This window comes from Hemitrygon akajei, chromosome 2 (assembly GCF_048418815.1).
Source record: "Hemitrygon akajei chromosome 2, sHemAka1.3, whole genome shotgun sequence".
NCBI lineage: Eukaryota > Metazoa > Chordata > Chondrichthyes > Myliobatiformes > Dasyatidae > Hemitrygon > Hemitrygon akajei.
The window spans coordinates 147,294,476-147,309,233 of NC_133125.1; the positions used below are offsets into that span (position 1 = coordinate 147,294,476).

The 14,758-nt window shown below is 44.7% G+C and overlaps 1 protein-coding gene across 2 annotated transcripts in view; it reads right to left on the reverse strand.

Moving 5' to 3' along the window:
• Positions 1-10,526: 10,526 nt before the first annotated feature.
• Positions 10,527-14,758, reverse strand: part of LOC140716663 (uncharacterized) — an 80,994-nt gene continuing 76,762 nt past the window's right edge. For both annotated transcript variants that reach the window (XM_073029485.1, XM_073029491.1), the window contains exons 9-10: positions 11,982-12,031; positions 10,527-11,442 (exon numbers count right to left, since the gene is read on the reverse strand). In XM_073029485.1, the coding sequence (XP_072885586.1) occupies positions 11,383-11,442; positions 11,982-12,031 (110 nt within the window). In that variant the 3' untranslated portion in view covers positions 10,527-11,382. The remainder of the gene's footprint in view (positions 11,443-11,981; positions 12,032-14,758) is intronic.

Genomic DNA, 14,758 nt, shown 5'->3' on the forward strand with positions numbered 1-14,758 from the left:
TCTTTAAATAATGGATAGATAGATTAATCTGCGATAACAAAAAGTTGTCAACAACTGGCGGAGTCAGTGCGGGATAAACAGGTTTGGGTTTGTTGAAACTAAAACTTTTGCTGTCATCGGACACTAAATCACCCATTGCTAGAATGTTTGGGACATCGCCCATTTGATCAGTAAGAATTAGTTCAGTTATTTTGTCTCCGCTGCTCTGCTGGGGGGATGGGAAGCCGGAAATGTTCATAGCTGCTGTGTACTGGAGCTGTTTCTCGGTAATTTTACACCGTTCTCCGACCGTCTCTATAAGTAACACCATTAATGTTGGACGTGAACTCTGACTCAGATCACTACTATTCAAAGCGGCGTTATTCACATTACAGAACAAAATGAGGCGATTGTTGATTTCAGGTGGCGATACGAAACAGGCGGTTCGATCGCTTGCAAGTTGGCGCCTGATGGGTAATTCCAGTGCTGGGTGTTTCTGGAAATATATCAAGAATCAAAGTTATTAATTTCCATAGATGCTGCATGTCCTGCTGAGTTCCTCCAGCATTTCGTGTGCGTTGCTTTGGATTCTCAGCATCTGAAACTTTATCCACCATATACATTTACACGTTTTATGAATTTGGCGTGGTCCGATGGCACGACATGCGAAAAACATCATTCAACAATTCTAAAGAATAAAGATTTAAGAAGTTGAAGTCTGATATGGAATGAAATGTGCATAAATTCATAAATACCAGCATGCATTTACAAAGTAAACATCATTATATAAAGTGGTTTAAAGTGTTTTGACAGCGCAGTGCACTGACTGAGGTTATACGGTAGATCGAGGGAATGGTGGGGTTTGCTAATCAGAATGGTTGATTAGATTAACTGCCTGGGTGAGGAAATTTTTAAGAGGGCGTGAAGTTTTTATTCTAATAGGCATTAATAGCCCCGTGGTGCTTTCCAGAAGAGAGCTCTGGGAAAAGTAGTTTACAGCGCGGGTCATGTCCGGAATGATTTCCTGCCCGCTTCTTTGTCCTGGATACGTACAATGCTGACAGTGATGGTAGACTGCAACCAATGACCTTTCTTCTGCTGTCCTGGCATTTCGCTGTACTTTACGTATATAGTGAGAGGATGCTGCACGGAACCAAACTGTACCGGCTGATAGGAGGATGTTATTAATGATGGCAGTGCAGAATTGCACCAGTATGTTCCGGGGCAGGAGGAAGGTTACCAACTGCTGCTGGATGTACATCCTCCGCAGAGCCTTTTTGTTAATGAAGGAGGTACGGTTCTCCCACATGAGCCCCTGCAAAATATCGATGCTCTGGACCTTTAAAGAAAGGGAAGATAGATTATGAAAATAAACCAGCACAAAAATATAAAAACGGATAGTAAACGTTTTTACTATTATATAAAGCAGAAAAGGGTGGCTAAAATGAACTTAGGTCCGTTGGAAGACGAGAAGGGGGAATTGATATTGGGTAATGGGGAAATGGCCGAGGTTTTGAATGATTATTTTCTGTTGGTCTTCACGGTGGAGGACAAGTCTAACATGCCAAATGGGAGGTTTTGGTTTGCGATGGGAGGTGAGGTCCTCGATACAATAGCTATCACAAAAGAGGTAGTGCTGAGCAAACTTATGGGCCTGAAGAGAGATAAGTCCCCTGGTCCTGACAGAATGCATCCCACAGTTCTGAAAGTAATGGCAGAAGTTATAGAAGAGGTTTTGATGATAATTTTAAAAAATTCGCTGCACTCTGGGCAGGTCCCGGCCAATTGGAAGACGGAGAATGTCATGCCACTGTTCAGAAAATTATGTAGGCAAAAGGCAGTTAACTATAGGCCAGTTAGTTTAACATCTGTAGTTGGGAAAATGCTTGAAGCTATCATTAAAGCAAAAATAGGGAGGCACCTGGAAATAAATGGATCAATCAGACAGATGCAGTGTGGATTCAGCAAAGGCAGACCCTGTCTGACAAACTTATTGAATTGAATTGAATTTCAGTTTATTGTCATTTAGAAACCACAACTGCAATGCAGTTAAAAAATGAAACAACGTTCCTCCAGAATGATATCACAAAAGCACACGACAAAACAGACTAAACCAGAAAATCCACATAATGTTTGGCAATCCCCAAATCCAGAGTCCGGAGAGGCTGCTGCGTATTAATATCACGCTACCATCTTAGCGCATTCCCCGGAAAGGAGCTCCAAATCCACCAGACAAAACAAGACTACCCAGACACACCAAGTCAGGAGACCAACTCTACCACCCAACAAACCAAAAACTAAAGCCACAAGATCTACACAAAACCACATAGTTACAATATAGTTACAACAGTGCTAACAATACCATAATTGACAAAAAAAAACAGACTATGGGCACAGTAAAAATAGTCCAAAGATGTTAAAAGACTATAAGTTTGAAAGAAACCACCACACAGTTTCCACAAGCCCTCAAGGTCCTCAGGGTCATCCCACGCCGGCGGCAGAAGGGAATACCCCCGCTATGGACTTCCACGGCGCCACACACAATGAAAGCTCCACCGGACCCAGCCTCACAGACGCAGCACACAGTGAAAGCGCCCTGACCGCAGCAGACTCCAAGTCTGTCTAACCTCCGAGCCTCCGACCATCCCCTCCGGCACAGTCTCTCTGAGCACATCCTCTGCCGAACACACTACGACGCCCCCCCCCCCCCCCACCCCACCATCAGCCACCGGCAACGCGACCCTGAGGACTGGAGCCTGTTCTTCTCAGCAGAGACCCGGACCTCACACCTCACCCGGACTTACTGGAGTTCTTTGAGGATTTAACAAGCTCAGTGGATGGAAGGGAACAGATGGACGTTATTTACTTGGATTTCCAGAAGACGTTCAATAAGGTGCCACATAAACGACTTATCAATGAGGTACATAGAGTTGGGATAATGTATTAGTATGGATAGAGGATATGAATAGAAAACAGAGAGTTACTAACTTTAAATTCCTTAGCGTTATCATGTCAGGGGATCTGTCTTGGGACCAACATGTAAGCACGAAAATGCTTTTACTTTCTTAGAAGATTGCACAGACTCGGCATGCCATCTAATCCTTCGATAAACTTCAATATAGGCATGGTACAGAGTATCCTAACTGGTTACATTACAGCCTGGCATGGAAGTACCAAAGCCCAAGAATGGAAGTGCCTACAAAAGTGGTTGATACAACCCTGTTAATCACAGGTCAAGCACTCCCTACCATTGAGCATATCTACAAGGACACTGCCACAAGGAAGCAGCATCCATTCTCAAGGAATCCCACCATCTCTTCTTACTGCTGCCGTCGGGAAGGTGGTACATGAGCCCTAGGTCGCACATCACCAGATTCATGAACAGTTAGTACCCTTCAACTAGCACCTGAACTAATGTGGATAACTTCACTCACCTCAACTCTGAATTGTTCCCACAACCTATGGCCTCACTTTCAAATGACTCTACAACTCATGTCCTTAATTTATTTATTTGTTTATTTATTATTATTATTATTTTGTATTTGCAGTTTGAAATTTTTGCACATTTGTTGTCAGTCTTTGAATGTCGATTTTCATTGATTCTATTGTATTTATTTTGTTCTACTGTGAATGCGTGCAAGCTTCTGAATCTCAGGGTAGTATATGGTGACATTTATGTAATTTGATAATAAATTTACTTTGAAGTTTCACACTTCCTGTATCTACCTCCCTGCCCAAACAAATGCGGCAGTTGCAAGACCAAGCTCCAGGCGTTGTTTCAGGAGAACTCTGTCGAACTCAGCAGACCAGGCAGTATCTATGCAAAAGAGTGAACAGTTGATGTTTCAGGCCAAAACACTTCATCCTCTGCCAGGTCTGCTGAGTTCCTCCAGCATTTGGTGTGTATTGCAGATTTTCCAGCCTTTGAACTTTACTGAAGTTCACATTCCCAATCCCCTCCTTACCAAACACCCATTCCCAGAGAGGTTGCCCCTATCTTGGCATTGAAGTTATCTAGATGGCCCAGTACTCCTTTCTCTCCAGCATGCACTATTTTTTAAAGACAAAATTATTTTCATTTTCAACAACTAACGTCTTACTTCTTCTAGGACGGAATGTGACGTATACATATATATTTCAGTGCTTTAGTAGCCACACGGTACTTAGTTGACATTGGTTGATAGTGAGGTAGATTTTATCTTTCAATATGGGCAAGGTTTACCCAGAGCCTGGTGCTAACGCGCACCAGAGATAGCAACACCTCAAAACACAGAACCGACTGATAGGAAGTCATAGGTGACCTGACAGACAGTGCTTCTTTGCAGAAGCATATCCAGCCTGTTAACTGCCCTCTGCATTTCTCGATAGCGATCTGTTGTCGGATGCCCACTCTGTGTTACAATTTATAGCTCCGGTTAAGAAACGAGTTTATTTCTCGTCACAAGGAACACTGAACATGGAGAATCATGTCAAATTAAACTGATACCATCTGCCGGGCACACGGTCTCCATCTTCCCATTCCCTATCTGTTAGTGTGCTAAATGCGACTATCGTATCTGCTTCCATCACCACCCCGGCAGTGTGTTTTACACAGCTCCCGCTCTCCGTGGAACATTAAAAACACGCCTCATTAATCTCTTCTTAACTTTCTCAAATTCGATAAGTTTTCTAGTATTCATTGTTTCCACAATGGGAACTGCCTACTCTACATATGATGTATACTTTTATAAACCCCACTCAGCCTCCAGCACTGCAGATAAACAGTCCAAATTTGTCCAGCATCGCCTTATAAACAAAACACTCTGATGCAGGCAACGCCCCAGTGATTTTCTTCTGCACCCTCTCCAAAGCTGCCGCATCCTTCCTGTAATATGGCGACCATAACTGCACAGAATACCGCAAACGTAGCCTAACCAAATCAACATAACTTCCTGACTTTTATATTTATTGCTTCAATTGATGAAGGGAAGTATGCCGTACTCCTTTACCACCCTACCTCCTTGTGTTGCTAGTTTTAGAGAGCTGTGGACTTGCATCCCTCTGTATATCAGTGTTCTTAATGGTCCTGCCATTTACTGTCTCAAGAGGAGAGGGTGAAGCCCAGACTGTGATTCAATCCTGAAAGAAACATTAGGAGATGTAAATCCCACATTAGCCAAAGAATACGTTACACAGTTAGTGCCGAGGAAGAGGACTAACAATGTTTTCCGTGTGAAATTATGCCGACCAGGAGCATGGAGTCGGCAGTTCCAACTTTCTACACAGAAAGGGCATCAGGAAGTACAACGGCACTCAGAATGTTTAATAAAGGAACACACACAGAGCGCCGTAGATTACACTTGGTCTTGCTTTGTGCAGGTGGAGTTGGAGACCAGACTCTTGGTGAGGAAGAACCTCGGGAGTGACATCCCAGGACATTAGGGGTCAGGGGTGGGTACCATAAAGATCATTGGCTAGAGTCCGAGTATCATGGCTCAGTAATGGGATTTGCGGTTTGCATTTGAACTGAGCCTTTGGGGTATCAGAAACTGTGCGTTATTGACCCGACCGTACACTTTAAGCCCATTCAGTACTCCACTCTATACGCATCAATAAAGCTGAATATAACTTGTCCGTTAAATAAATAGTGGCCTCATTTGTCCTTGTAGTTCAATGAACCTGCTATTTACAGTATAAATGTACTTTGAATTCTTTATACTGTATTGTTTGTAGGAAGATCATAGACCTAAACCATTGTCTCTGATTCTCTCCCCCTGTGTGATCTGATCTTTATCACACCCTACTGCTGATGAAGGGACACTGTTAGGGCTTAGAACGGGAAGATCATTGTCAAGAGATGGTGAAAGAAACTTTGATCTGGGCAATAAACCACTCGACTGAGGACAGGCATCGCCTGGTCACCTCTCAAGAAGTTAAACATTGTATTCTTAGCCAAATTTCCTCAGCTGGTACAGCACATCTCACAAAGTAGACGGCACTTTGTCAATTCAGGTTTTCTAATAAATACAATTTCTGTATGTTTCATCAAGGAAGTACGATGAAATGTATTTGTCTCAGTGTAATTGAAGCAAAATGACCCATAGTGAATGTTATCTCACCAGGCCTGCCGGGTACAGAAAGTTAAAAAGCATCACCTACTGGAAGGGGGTGGGGGTGGGGAGGAGAGAGTTGGGGGATGGGGGAGAAGGGGAGTTTTGGTCACTGGTGAGGTTTGTTTGAAATCATCTGAAGTTAAGAATAAATTATATTTAAATTTTATGAGCAGCTTGCAAATAAGATTGACCTCCTGGGTAGAGACAGGTTTGTACCAGGAATTAAATTGTAGGATACAGAATTCAGAGGTCACATCTTATATTTAATCTGTAATATTTTCATCTGATACGATATGATTTATAGTGCTTATATTTTATTGATGGCATTGGTTTGGGGAGTGGGGGTGGTTCTCTTTGAGCTCTGACTGGGTTTCCTACCTAGCTGAGTTCATGCCAAACTCAGACAGAGAAACTACCCAGACCTCCCTTGTCCGATTATAAGGAACCAGTGAGATCATAACTTATTTGTTGATATTGCAGCATTTTGATCTTGTCTTCTTTAATGTTTCCCTACAACAGGTATAAAGGACAGTGCCATGTTCTGACCAACAGGTCACTCACAATCTGAGCTTCATCGCGAGAATTTGGAATGCACCAGCCTGACACAGGGCATCAACATCTCAAAGGATCTAAACTGAACCTAATACACGTTAATGCCATCTGGATCTCACAATCTACCTTGTTATGGCCTCGCACTTCATTGACCACCTGCTCTGCCCTCTCTATAACTGCATTGACATACAAGCGGAAATCTGCAGATCCTGGAAATCCGAGCAACGCACACAAAATGCTGGAGGAAATCAGCAGGCCAGGCAGGATTTCTGGAAAAAACTACAGTTGACGTTTTCAGCCAAAACCCTCTGGCAGGGCTGCAGCAAAAGAACTGAGTAGATTTGAAAGGTGAGGGGAGAGGAGAGACTAACACCAGGTGATAGGTGAAACCTGGAGGGGGAGGGATGAAGTAAAGAGCTGGGAAGTTGATTGGTGAAAGAGACAGAAGGCCATGGAAGAAAGGGGAAGGAGCACTAGAGGGAGCCAATGGGCAGGCAAGGAGATAAAGTGAGGGAAAAGGGGATGGGAAATGGTGAAGGGTGGGGGTGGGGGTGGAGGGCATTACTGGAAGTTTGAGAAATCGATGTTCATGCCATCAGGTTGGAGGCTCCCCAGATGGAATACAAGCTGTTGCTCCTCCAACCTAAATGTGGCCCCATCACGACAGTGGAGGCGGCCATGGATAGGCATATCAGAACGGGAATGGGAAGTGGAATTAAAATGGGTGGCCACTGGGAGATCCCACTTACTCTGGCAGAGAGTGTAGATGCTCAGCGAAGTGGTCTCACCAATATGCAGGAGGCCACATCAGGAGCACTGAACACAGTAAGTGACCCCTCACCTGGAAGGACTGTTTATGGCCCTGAATGGTAGGAAGGGAGGGGGTGGAGCACTTGTTCCATTTGCAAGGATAAGTGCCAGGAGGGAGATCAGTGGGGAAGCACAAATGGACAAGGGAGTTACGTGGGAAGCAATCCCCACAGAAATTAGAAAGTGAGGGGGAGGGAATAATGTGCTTGGTGGTGGGATCCCATTGGAGGTGGCAGAAGCTTCAGAGAATTATGTGCTGAACATGGAGTCTGGGGGGGGGGGGGGTGCATAGGTGACTGCGTTGATATTGTTTCTTATGACACCTCAACACACTGACGTGATGAAATTACCTGTTCAATGGCTTGCAAAAAAAATGTTTTTTTAAATAACTTTACTTTAGTGCATGTGACTCTAAAAAATAACAATTACCAATCTTTGGGCTACCAGATTCCCTCCTTAATCTTACGACCAGTGAATGGAATGTCAACAGGAATAGCTCTATCAGTGCCTTGCCCACAGGAGCAGGTCAGACCTGTTGTAAATGCTTACATTTTCACCCCAAGATCATTCCATCATTGACAAGGCACAAGTCAGAACATGACGGAATACCCTCTCCTTGCCTGCATGATTGTGGCTCACTTGACACATTTCCTGCCATCCTTTATCTCTGTCACAATGATGGAAAATAACTTGGCCCAAGGTATTCTGCCTCCAAGTTCCAATGCTTGGACCTTTCTCTATTGTGTTTTTTTTTAGTGTCAGTGGATGTCACCCCTCTCTCTGACTGCACCAATGTCTTTGAATGGAAAATCTACAGAAGGTAGTGCATTTGGCCCTCCCAACCACTGAGCACATCAACATGAATCCTGTCGTAGGCAAACAGCATCCATCAGGGATCCTCACCACCCAGGCCATGCTCTTTTCATGCTGCTGCCATCAGGTAGAAGGTACAAAACCTCAGGACTCGCACCACTAGGTTCAGGAACAGTTTCTACCCCTTGCCCATCAGGCTCTCAATCTCACCAAGAATATCAATATCACCAAGACCAAGGAGATGGTGGTGGACTTTAGGAGATCTAGGCCTCATATGGAGCCAGTGATCATTAATGGAGAATGTGTGGAGCAGGTTAAGACCTACAAGTATCTGGGAGTACAGTTAGACGAGAAGCTAGACTGGACTGCCAACACAGATGCCTTGTGCAGGAAGGCACAGAGTCGACTGTACTTCCTTAGAAGGTTGGCGTCATTCAATGTCTGCAGTGAGATGCTGAAGATGTTCTATAGGTCAGTTGTGGAGAGCGCCCTCTTCTTTGTGGTGGCGTGTTGGGGAGGAAGCATTAAGAAGAGGGACGCCTCACGTCTTAATAAGCTGGTAAGGAAGGCGGGCTCTGTCGTGGGCAAAGTACTGGAGAGTTTAACATCGGTGGCTGAGCGAAGGGCGCTGAGTAGGCTACGGTCAATTATGGAAAACCCTGAACATCCTCTACATAGCACCATCCAGAGACAGAGAAGCAGTTTCAGCGACAGGTTACTATCGATGCAATGCTCCTCAGACAGGATGAAGAGGTCAATACTCCCCAATGCCATTAGGCTTTACAATTCAACTGCCAGGACTTAAGAACTTTTTTTTTTAAGCTATTATTAATGCTTTTTGAGTTAGTTCTTACTGAGTTAAGTATTGTATGTAATTAGTTTTTTGCTACAACAAGTGTATGGGACATTGGAAAAAAGGTTGAATTTCCCCATGGGGATGAATAAAGTATCTATCTATCTATCTTCTACAAAAAGGGCATAACTACACTCATTCTATTGAGATGCTCCCACAACAGACGATCTCACTTTAAGGGACTATCTTGTCATTTCACGTTATCATTATTTATTTATACATGCATTTGCATTTTGTCTTCTGGTTGATCTTCCATGGATCCTGTTGTAGTTACCATTCTATTGACTTGCTGAGCATGCCACAGAAAATAAATCTCAGGGTTGTTTGTACTCTAATGATAAAATTCATTTTAAACTTTGAACTCTGGTGGTGGCTGGGGATTTTGATATGGACCTGCTGTCTGTAGTGTTGGCCAATATTTCAGGGAATGTCTCCTGGTCACATCAGGTTTGAAAGAATATCTCTTCAGAGTTCTCCCACTGAGACCAGGAGCTTCTTCCCTCACCCGCTGGTTTGTTCATGCAGCTGTCCTTGTAATTCCAAAATCAATCACTTAAAAAAGGGTTTAGACATACTTACAATATCTGTATGTTTCTCCATTCACTATTTAAAAAATACACCAAATTAACTCATCACCCTTACAAGATGCACATCATACCCTGTGATGTCGCTGGTCGCTGAAGATCCCCAGTGAGCCAGTGGGCACTGTGTACTCTGTCCTACAAACCCAAACATGCACCAATCCCCAGAACTGGAGCAGGCAGTCGGCTTGGGCAGAGCCATGGATGGTCTGCTTCCGGGGCCTTGGGGCAGAACCAGGAGCAAACTGACAAGGTTTCCAGACTGGCACACCTCGCTCTGCACCAGGGGCCCGAAGATCAGAAGCGTGGGGCTGGAGTGAGATCAGACCTGGCAGAGCAGCTTCTTCTGGAGTGGCAGCAACCCCCTCCAGCACTTACACAGAACACTGACTTCTCCAGGCCTGCTCTTGCTTGTACACACTCAAATTCTGTGGTGAAAATGCAAGTATCAAGCTCTGATATTTAACATTCACGAGGCAGAGGGAGATACGGTAGGTATGTCACCTCCGGAATTATTTCCAGGTAGCGGATGATTTCCTTCCACGCCGCTCTGACCTACTGGGAAATCGTGTACTAGGCAAGTTACAGCGGTGGCTTGTCATTGCCTTCTGCCGGGTGAGTTCTCTTTTATAAAAAGAGATCACCAGCTATTAACGGGAGCCGGCTGGATTCGAACTCCAGACCTCTCACCCCGAAGTCCAGCGCTGATGTCACTACACTACCAGCCGGCAGGGAGATACAAAGTCACAATATAGTGGCAGAAATAGCCAAAGCATTTGCTGGTTTCAAAGTAATTTTGGAGCTAAAAGCTCAGTGTATGAGAAAAGAGTTACAGAGACAATAACATTTACTCAGGGCCTTTAATACAAATACTCCAAAAGCTGTGACATCACAGTACAGAATTATCACCTACAGCAAATCAGCTGTAAGATTTTCATCTTAGCTTTATAAAACTGTTATAAAAGTGTTTCAAGTATACATTATATTAAATTTTATAAAAAGTTTAAAATTTAAATAATGTTTTCATACAAAAATTGCTAATACTGAAAATCTGGAACACACAAAATACTGTAGGATCTCAGTGGGTCAAGCAGCATCTACATATAGAAATGGACAAGATCCCATCATCAAGAACATCTTCCATTTCCTCCCCACCTTTTGCAGAGATGACTCTCTTATCTGCTTGTTTTCCCCACATATCCATGCAAGCACTTTCCCCTACAAATTCCTCATCACCACCTTCCTTCCAGCTGAGGCACTTCCCCTGCGAATGCATTAGTTTAATTTACTGTATCTAGTGCAGATGCTTTTACACTAGTGAGATTCAACACATGCGTGGAGGTTTAAATCACTTTGAACTCCTTCAGTCCACCCACCGTAAGAACTTGGACATTCTAGATTCAGATTTCTTGTTTGTCATGTGTCCAAATGTACAGTGAATTGTATCAGTTATACTAACAAGGAATACGCCCACAGAGTTCCTCCCGTTTTCTGCGTATTGCACTAGCAGCCCAGATGCATTTCCTGCCTGTAAAGTCAGCTATCAGAATGTACTTTCTAAAAGTACTAAAAATGTTGAATATATTAAGTTTTATAAAGTCAAATACATTATTCAATGTTTGCCTGAGTTCATCAGTTTACAAACCAAAAGAGCAAGAATTTTTGCTCAGGTGTATGATCACTGTACATGAGGTGGCAGAGATCACTGATCAGCTGGATGATCTGGTGCAGACAGCTTCAATTCCTGCAATTCTCCAATATCCTAAAATGAAAATGAAGTATATTGTTATATGGAACGGCAAATTCCAATCGATCAAGAGCAACACTGATCGGAGGGGGAGATACAGACAGAAGTGGCATCAGTATTAAGAACCAGGTACAAATTTGGAATGATTCAGGAATGTGTGTATTTTATTTTATTTATGAGATACAGGACAGTAACAGGCCTTTCTGACCCAACAAGGCTCCGCTTCCTATTACAGCATTGTGACAAATCAACCTACGAATCAATACATCTTCAGAATGTAGGAGGAACCTGGAGCAGCCGGTGGAAAGCAATGGAGTCACAGGGAGAACGTACAAACTCCTGGCAGACAGTTGCAGGAAGAACCTGGCGCAGTAAAAGCGTTGTTACCGTGCCGCCCGTAGAGAGCACCCCAGATGCTGAGATTCTCCCTGGGCTGCATGTGAGGGAGAGCAGCATGATGAAATGCGTTTGGGTTAACGTGGGGGTATGTGCCAGTCAGCTTAACACAGGAAATAAACCACAACAAACGGCAGCAATTCACATTGACTACATACCTGCTCTCCTTTGACAGTGCTGCCATTCTCACTTCTACGTTTGTCTCTACCTGAAATGAAATAAAAGCTCTTTATAAAATTTTGGATAAATAATGCACAATACTGTCAGAGGTTATTTGCAAATCACCACCAGGCTCTAAACAATTACAATTGACTCTTTTGTTCAGATCGTCTGGTCTTTTCTCTGCATCCTTGCCTCACAGTTAACACTAAGTGCTGATGGCACCTTTGGTTAACAGACTGGGCAGCAGAAGTTTAACCCATCAAAAGATAAGTCACTTTACCCACAAGGCCCACAAGTAAGTCCTCCCAGGGGGTTTCACTAGGAGGAAACCAGGAAATTCTGCTTCTCTGGCCAGTGCCAGTCACTGGATGGAAACTGCTTGGCTGGGTAGTCCTCCAACTTGCACAGGGAGCTGGATCAGGAAACCTGCCTTCTCATTACTCCAGAGCGAGGCTTTCCCCATGGGAAGATGGATCATCTTTCTTTCAGGCCATTATTCCCTGTATCAGTGCTCCTGCCAGACCCTCATAAATCAAACAGTCCACGCGTACAGTCTGTGCATTTCATTCCCTGTAAGCCAAGTCAAGTCAACTTTTGTTGTAATTTTGACCATAACTGCTGGTACAGTGCATAGTAAAAATGAGACAACATTTTTCAGGACCATGGTTTACATGACACAGTACAAAAACTAGATTGAACTATGTAATAAAAAAAACACAGAGAAAGCTATACTGGACTATAGACCTACACTGGACTGCATAAAGTGCACAAAAACAGTGCAGGCATTACAATAAATAATAAACAAGTCAATAGGGCAAGGTGTCAGTCCAGGCTCTGGGTATTGAGGAGTCTGATAGCTTGGGGGAAGAAACTGTTACATAGTCTGATCGTGAGAGCCCAAATGCTTTGGAGCCTTTTCCCAGACAGCAGGAGTGAGAAGAGTTTGTATGAGGGGTGCATGGGGTCCTTCATAATGCTGTTTCCTTTGTGGATGCAGCGTGTAGTGTAAATGTCCGTGATGGCAGGAAGAGAAACCCCGATGATCTTCTCAGCTGACCTCACTATCCACTGCAGGGTCTTGCGATCCGAGATGGTGCAATTTCCAAACCAGGCAGTGATGCAGCTGCTCAGGATGCTCTCAGTTCAACCCCTGCAGAATGTGATGAGGATGGGGGGGTGGGAGATGGACTTTCCTCAACCTTCACAAAAAGTAGAGATGCTGCTGGGCTTTCTTTGCTATGGAGCTGGTGTTGAGGGACCAGGTGAGATTCTCCGTCAGGTGAACACCAAGAAATTTGGTGCTCTTTATGATCTCTACCGAGGAGCCGTCGATGTTCAGCGGGGAGTGGTCGCTCCGTGCCCTCCTGAAGTCAACAACCATCTCTTCTGTTTTGTTCACATTAAGAGACAGGTTGTTGGCTCTGCACCAGTCCATTAGCCGCAGCACCTCCTCTCTGTAAGCTGACTCGTCGTTCTTGCTGATGAGACCCAACACGGTCGTGTCATCGGCGAACTTGATGATATGGTTTGAGCTGTGAGTTGCAGCACAGTGGTGGGTCAGCAGAGTGAACAGCAGTGGACTGAGCACACAACCCTGGGGAGCCCCCGTGCTCAGTGTGATGGTGTTGGAGATGCTGCTCCCGATCCAGACTGACTGAGGTCTCCCAGTCAGGAAGTATAGGATCCAGTTGCAGAGGGAGGTGTTCAGGCCCAGTAGGCTCAGCTTTCCAATCAGTTTCTGAGGGATGATTGTGTTGAATGCTGAACTGAAGTCTATGAACGACATTCGAATGTAAGTGCCTTTTTTGTCCAGGTGGGTTAGGGTCAGTTGGAGGGTGGTGGCAATGGCGTCATCTGTTGAGTGGTTGGGATGGTACGCAAACTGCAGGGGGTCCAGTGAGGGGGGCAGCAGGGTCTTGATATGCCTCATGACGAGCCTCTCGAAACACTTCATGATGATGGATGTAAGTGCAACGGGATGGTAGTCATTTAGGCAGGACACTGAAGACTTCTTCGGCACGGGGACGATGGTGGCGGCCTTGAAGCACGTTGGAACGATGGTGCTGCTCAGGGAGATGTTGAAGATGTCAGTGAGAACATCTGCTAGCTGGTCTGCACATCCTCTGAGCACTCTACCAGGGATGTTGTCTGGTCCAGCAGCCTTCCGTGGGTTGACCTTGCACAGGGTTCTTCTCATGTCAGCCACGATGAGACACAGCACCTGGTCATTCGTAGGAGGTGTAAGGTGTTGCCAACAACAGTGCTGTGTGCAGTACACTCGAGTGAAACTCTCCATTCACTCCACTGAAGAAACTTTCTGCACAGATGCCTCTGAAAGGTTTTCCTTCCTCCTGAACCCTGGCTTCCCCTCAACCACTGTGCACACAGTCCATAACCACAACTCCTGCATTTCCCCAACCTCTGTACTTACCCCCTTCTCCTGGACTGAGGTCAGAGTGGCCCCTGAGTTCAGCAACAAATTTTACAATTCCTGTGAGGTCCCACCAGACCCTCATTTCCTTCCCCTCCACTTTCAGCATTATAAAGGGAACACTTAATGTCGCCTGCCCTGATCGTCCACCCCGATGTGATACTTCATCATGAATGAAGCTGAAAAACAGCAGTTTGTTCTGAATAACCTTAGAACGTTATGTCTCCAGTAGACGTGTTTATGTTCCTGGGCACCAGATAAGACGGACCTGGCGCCATCGTCAAGTGACGATCTGTTAAAGCTACAGTTTCTTGCAAAGAGAGCTGTTGGGGTCTTGATTAT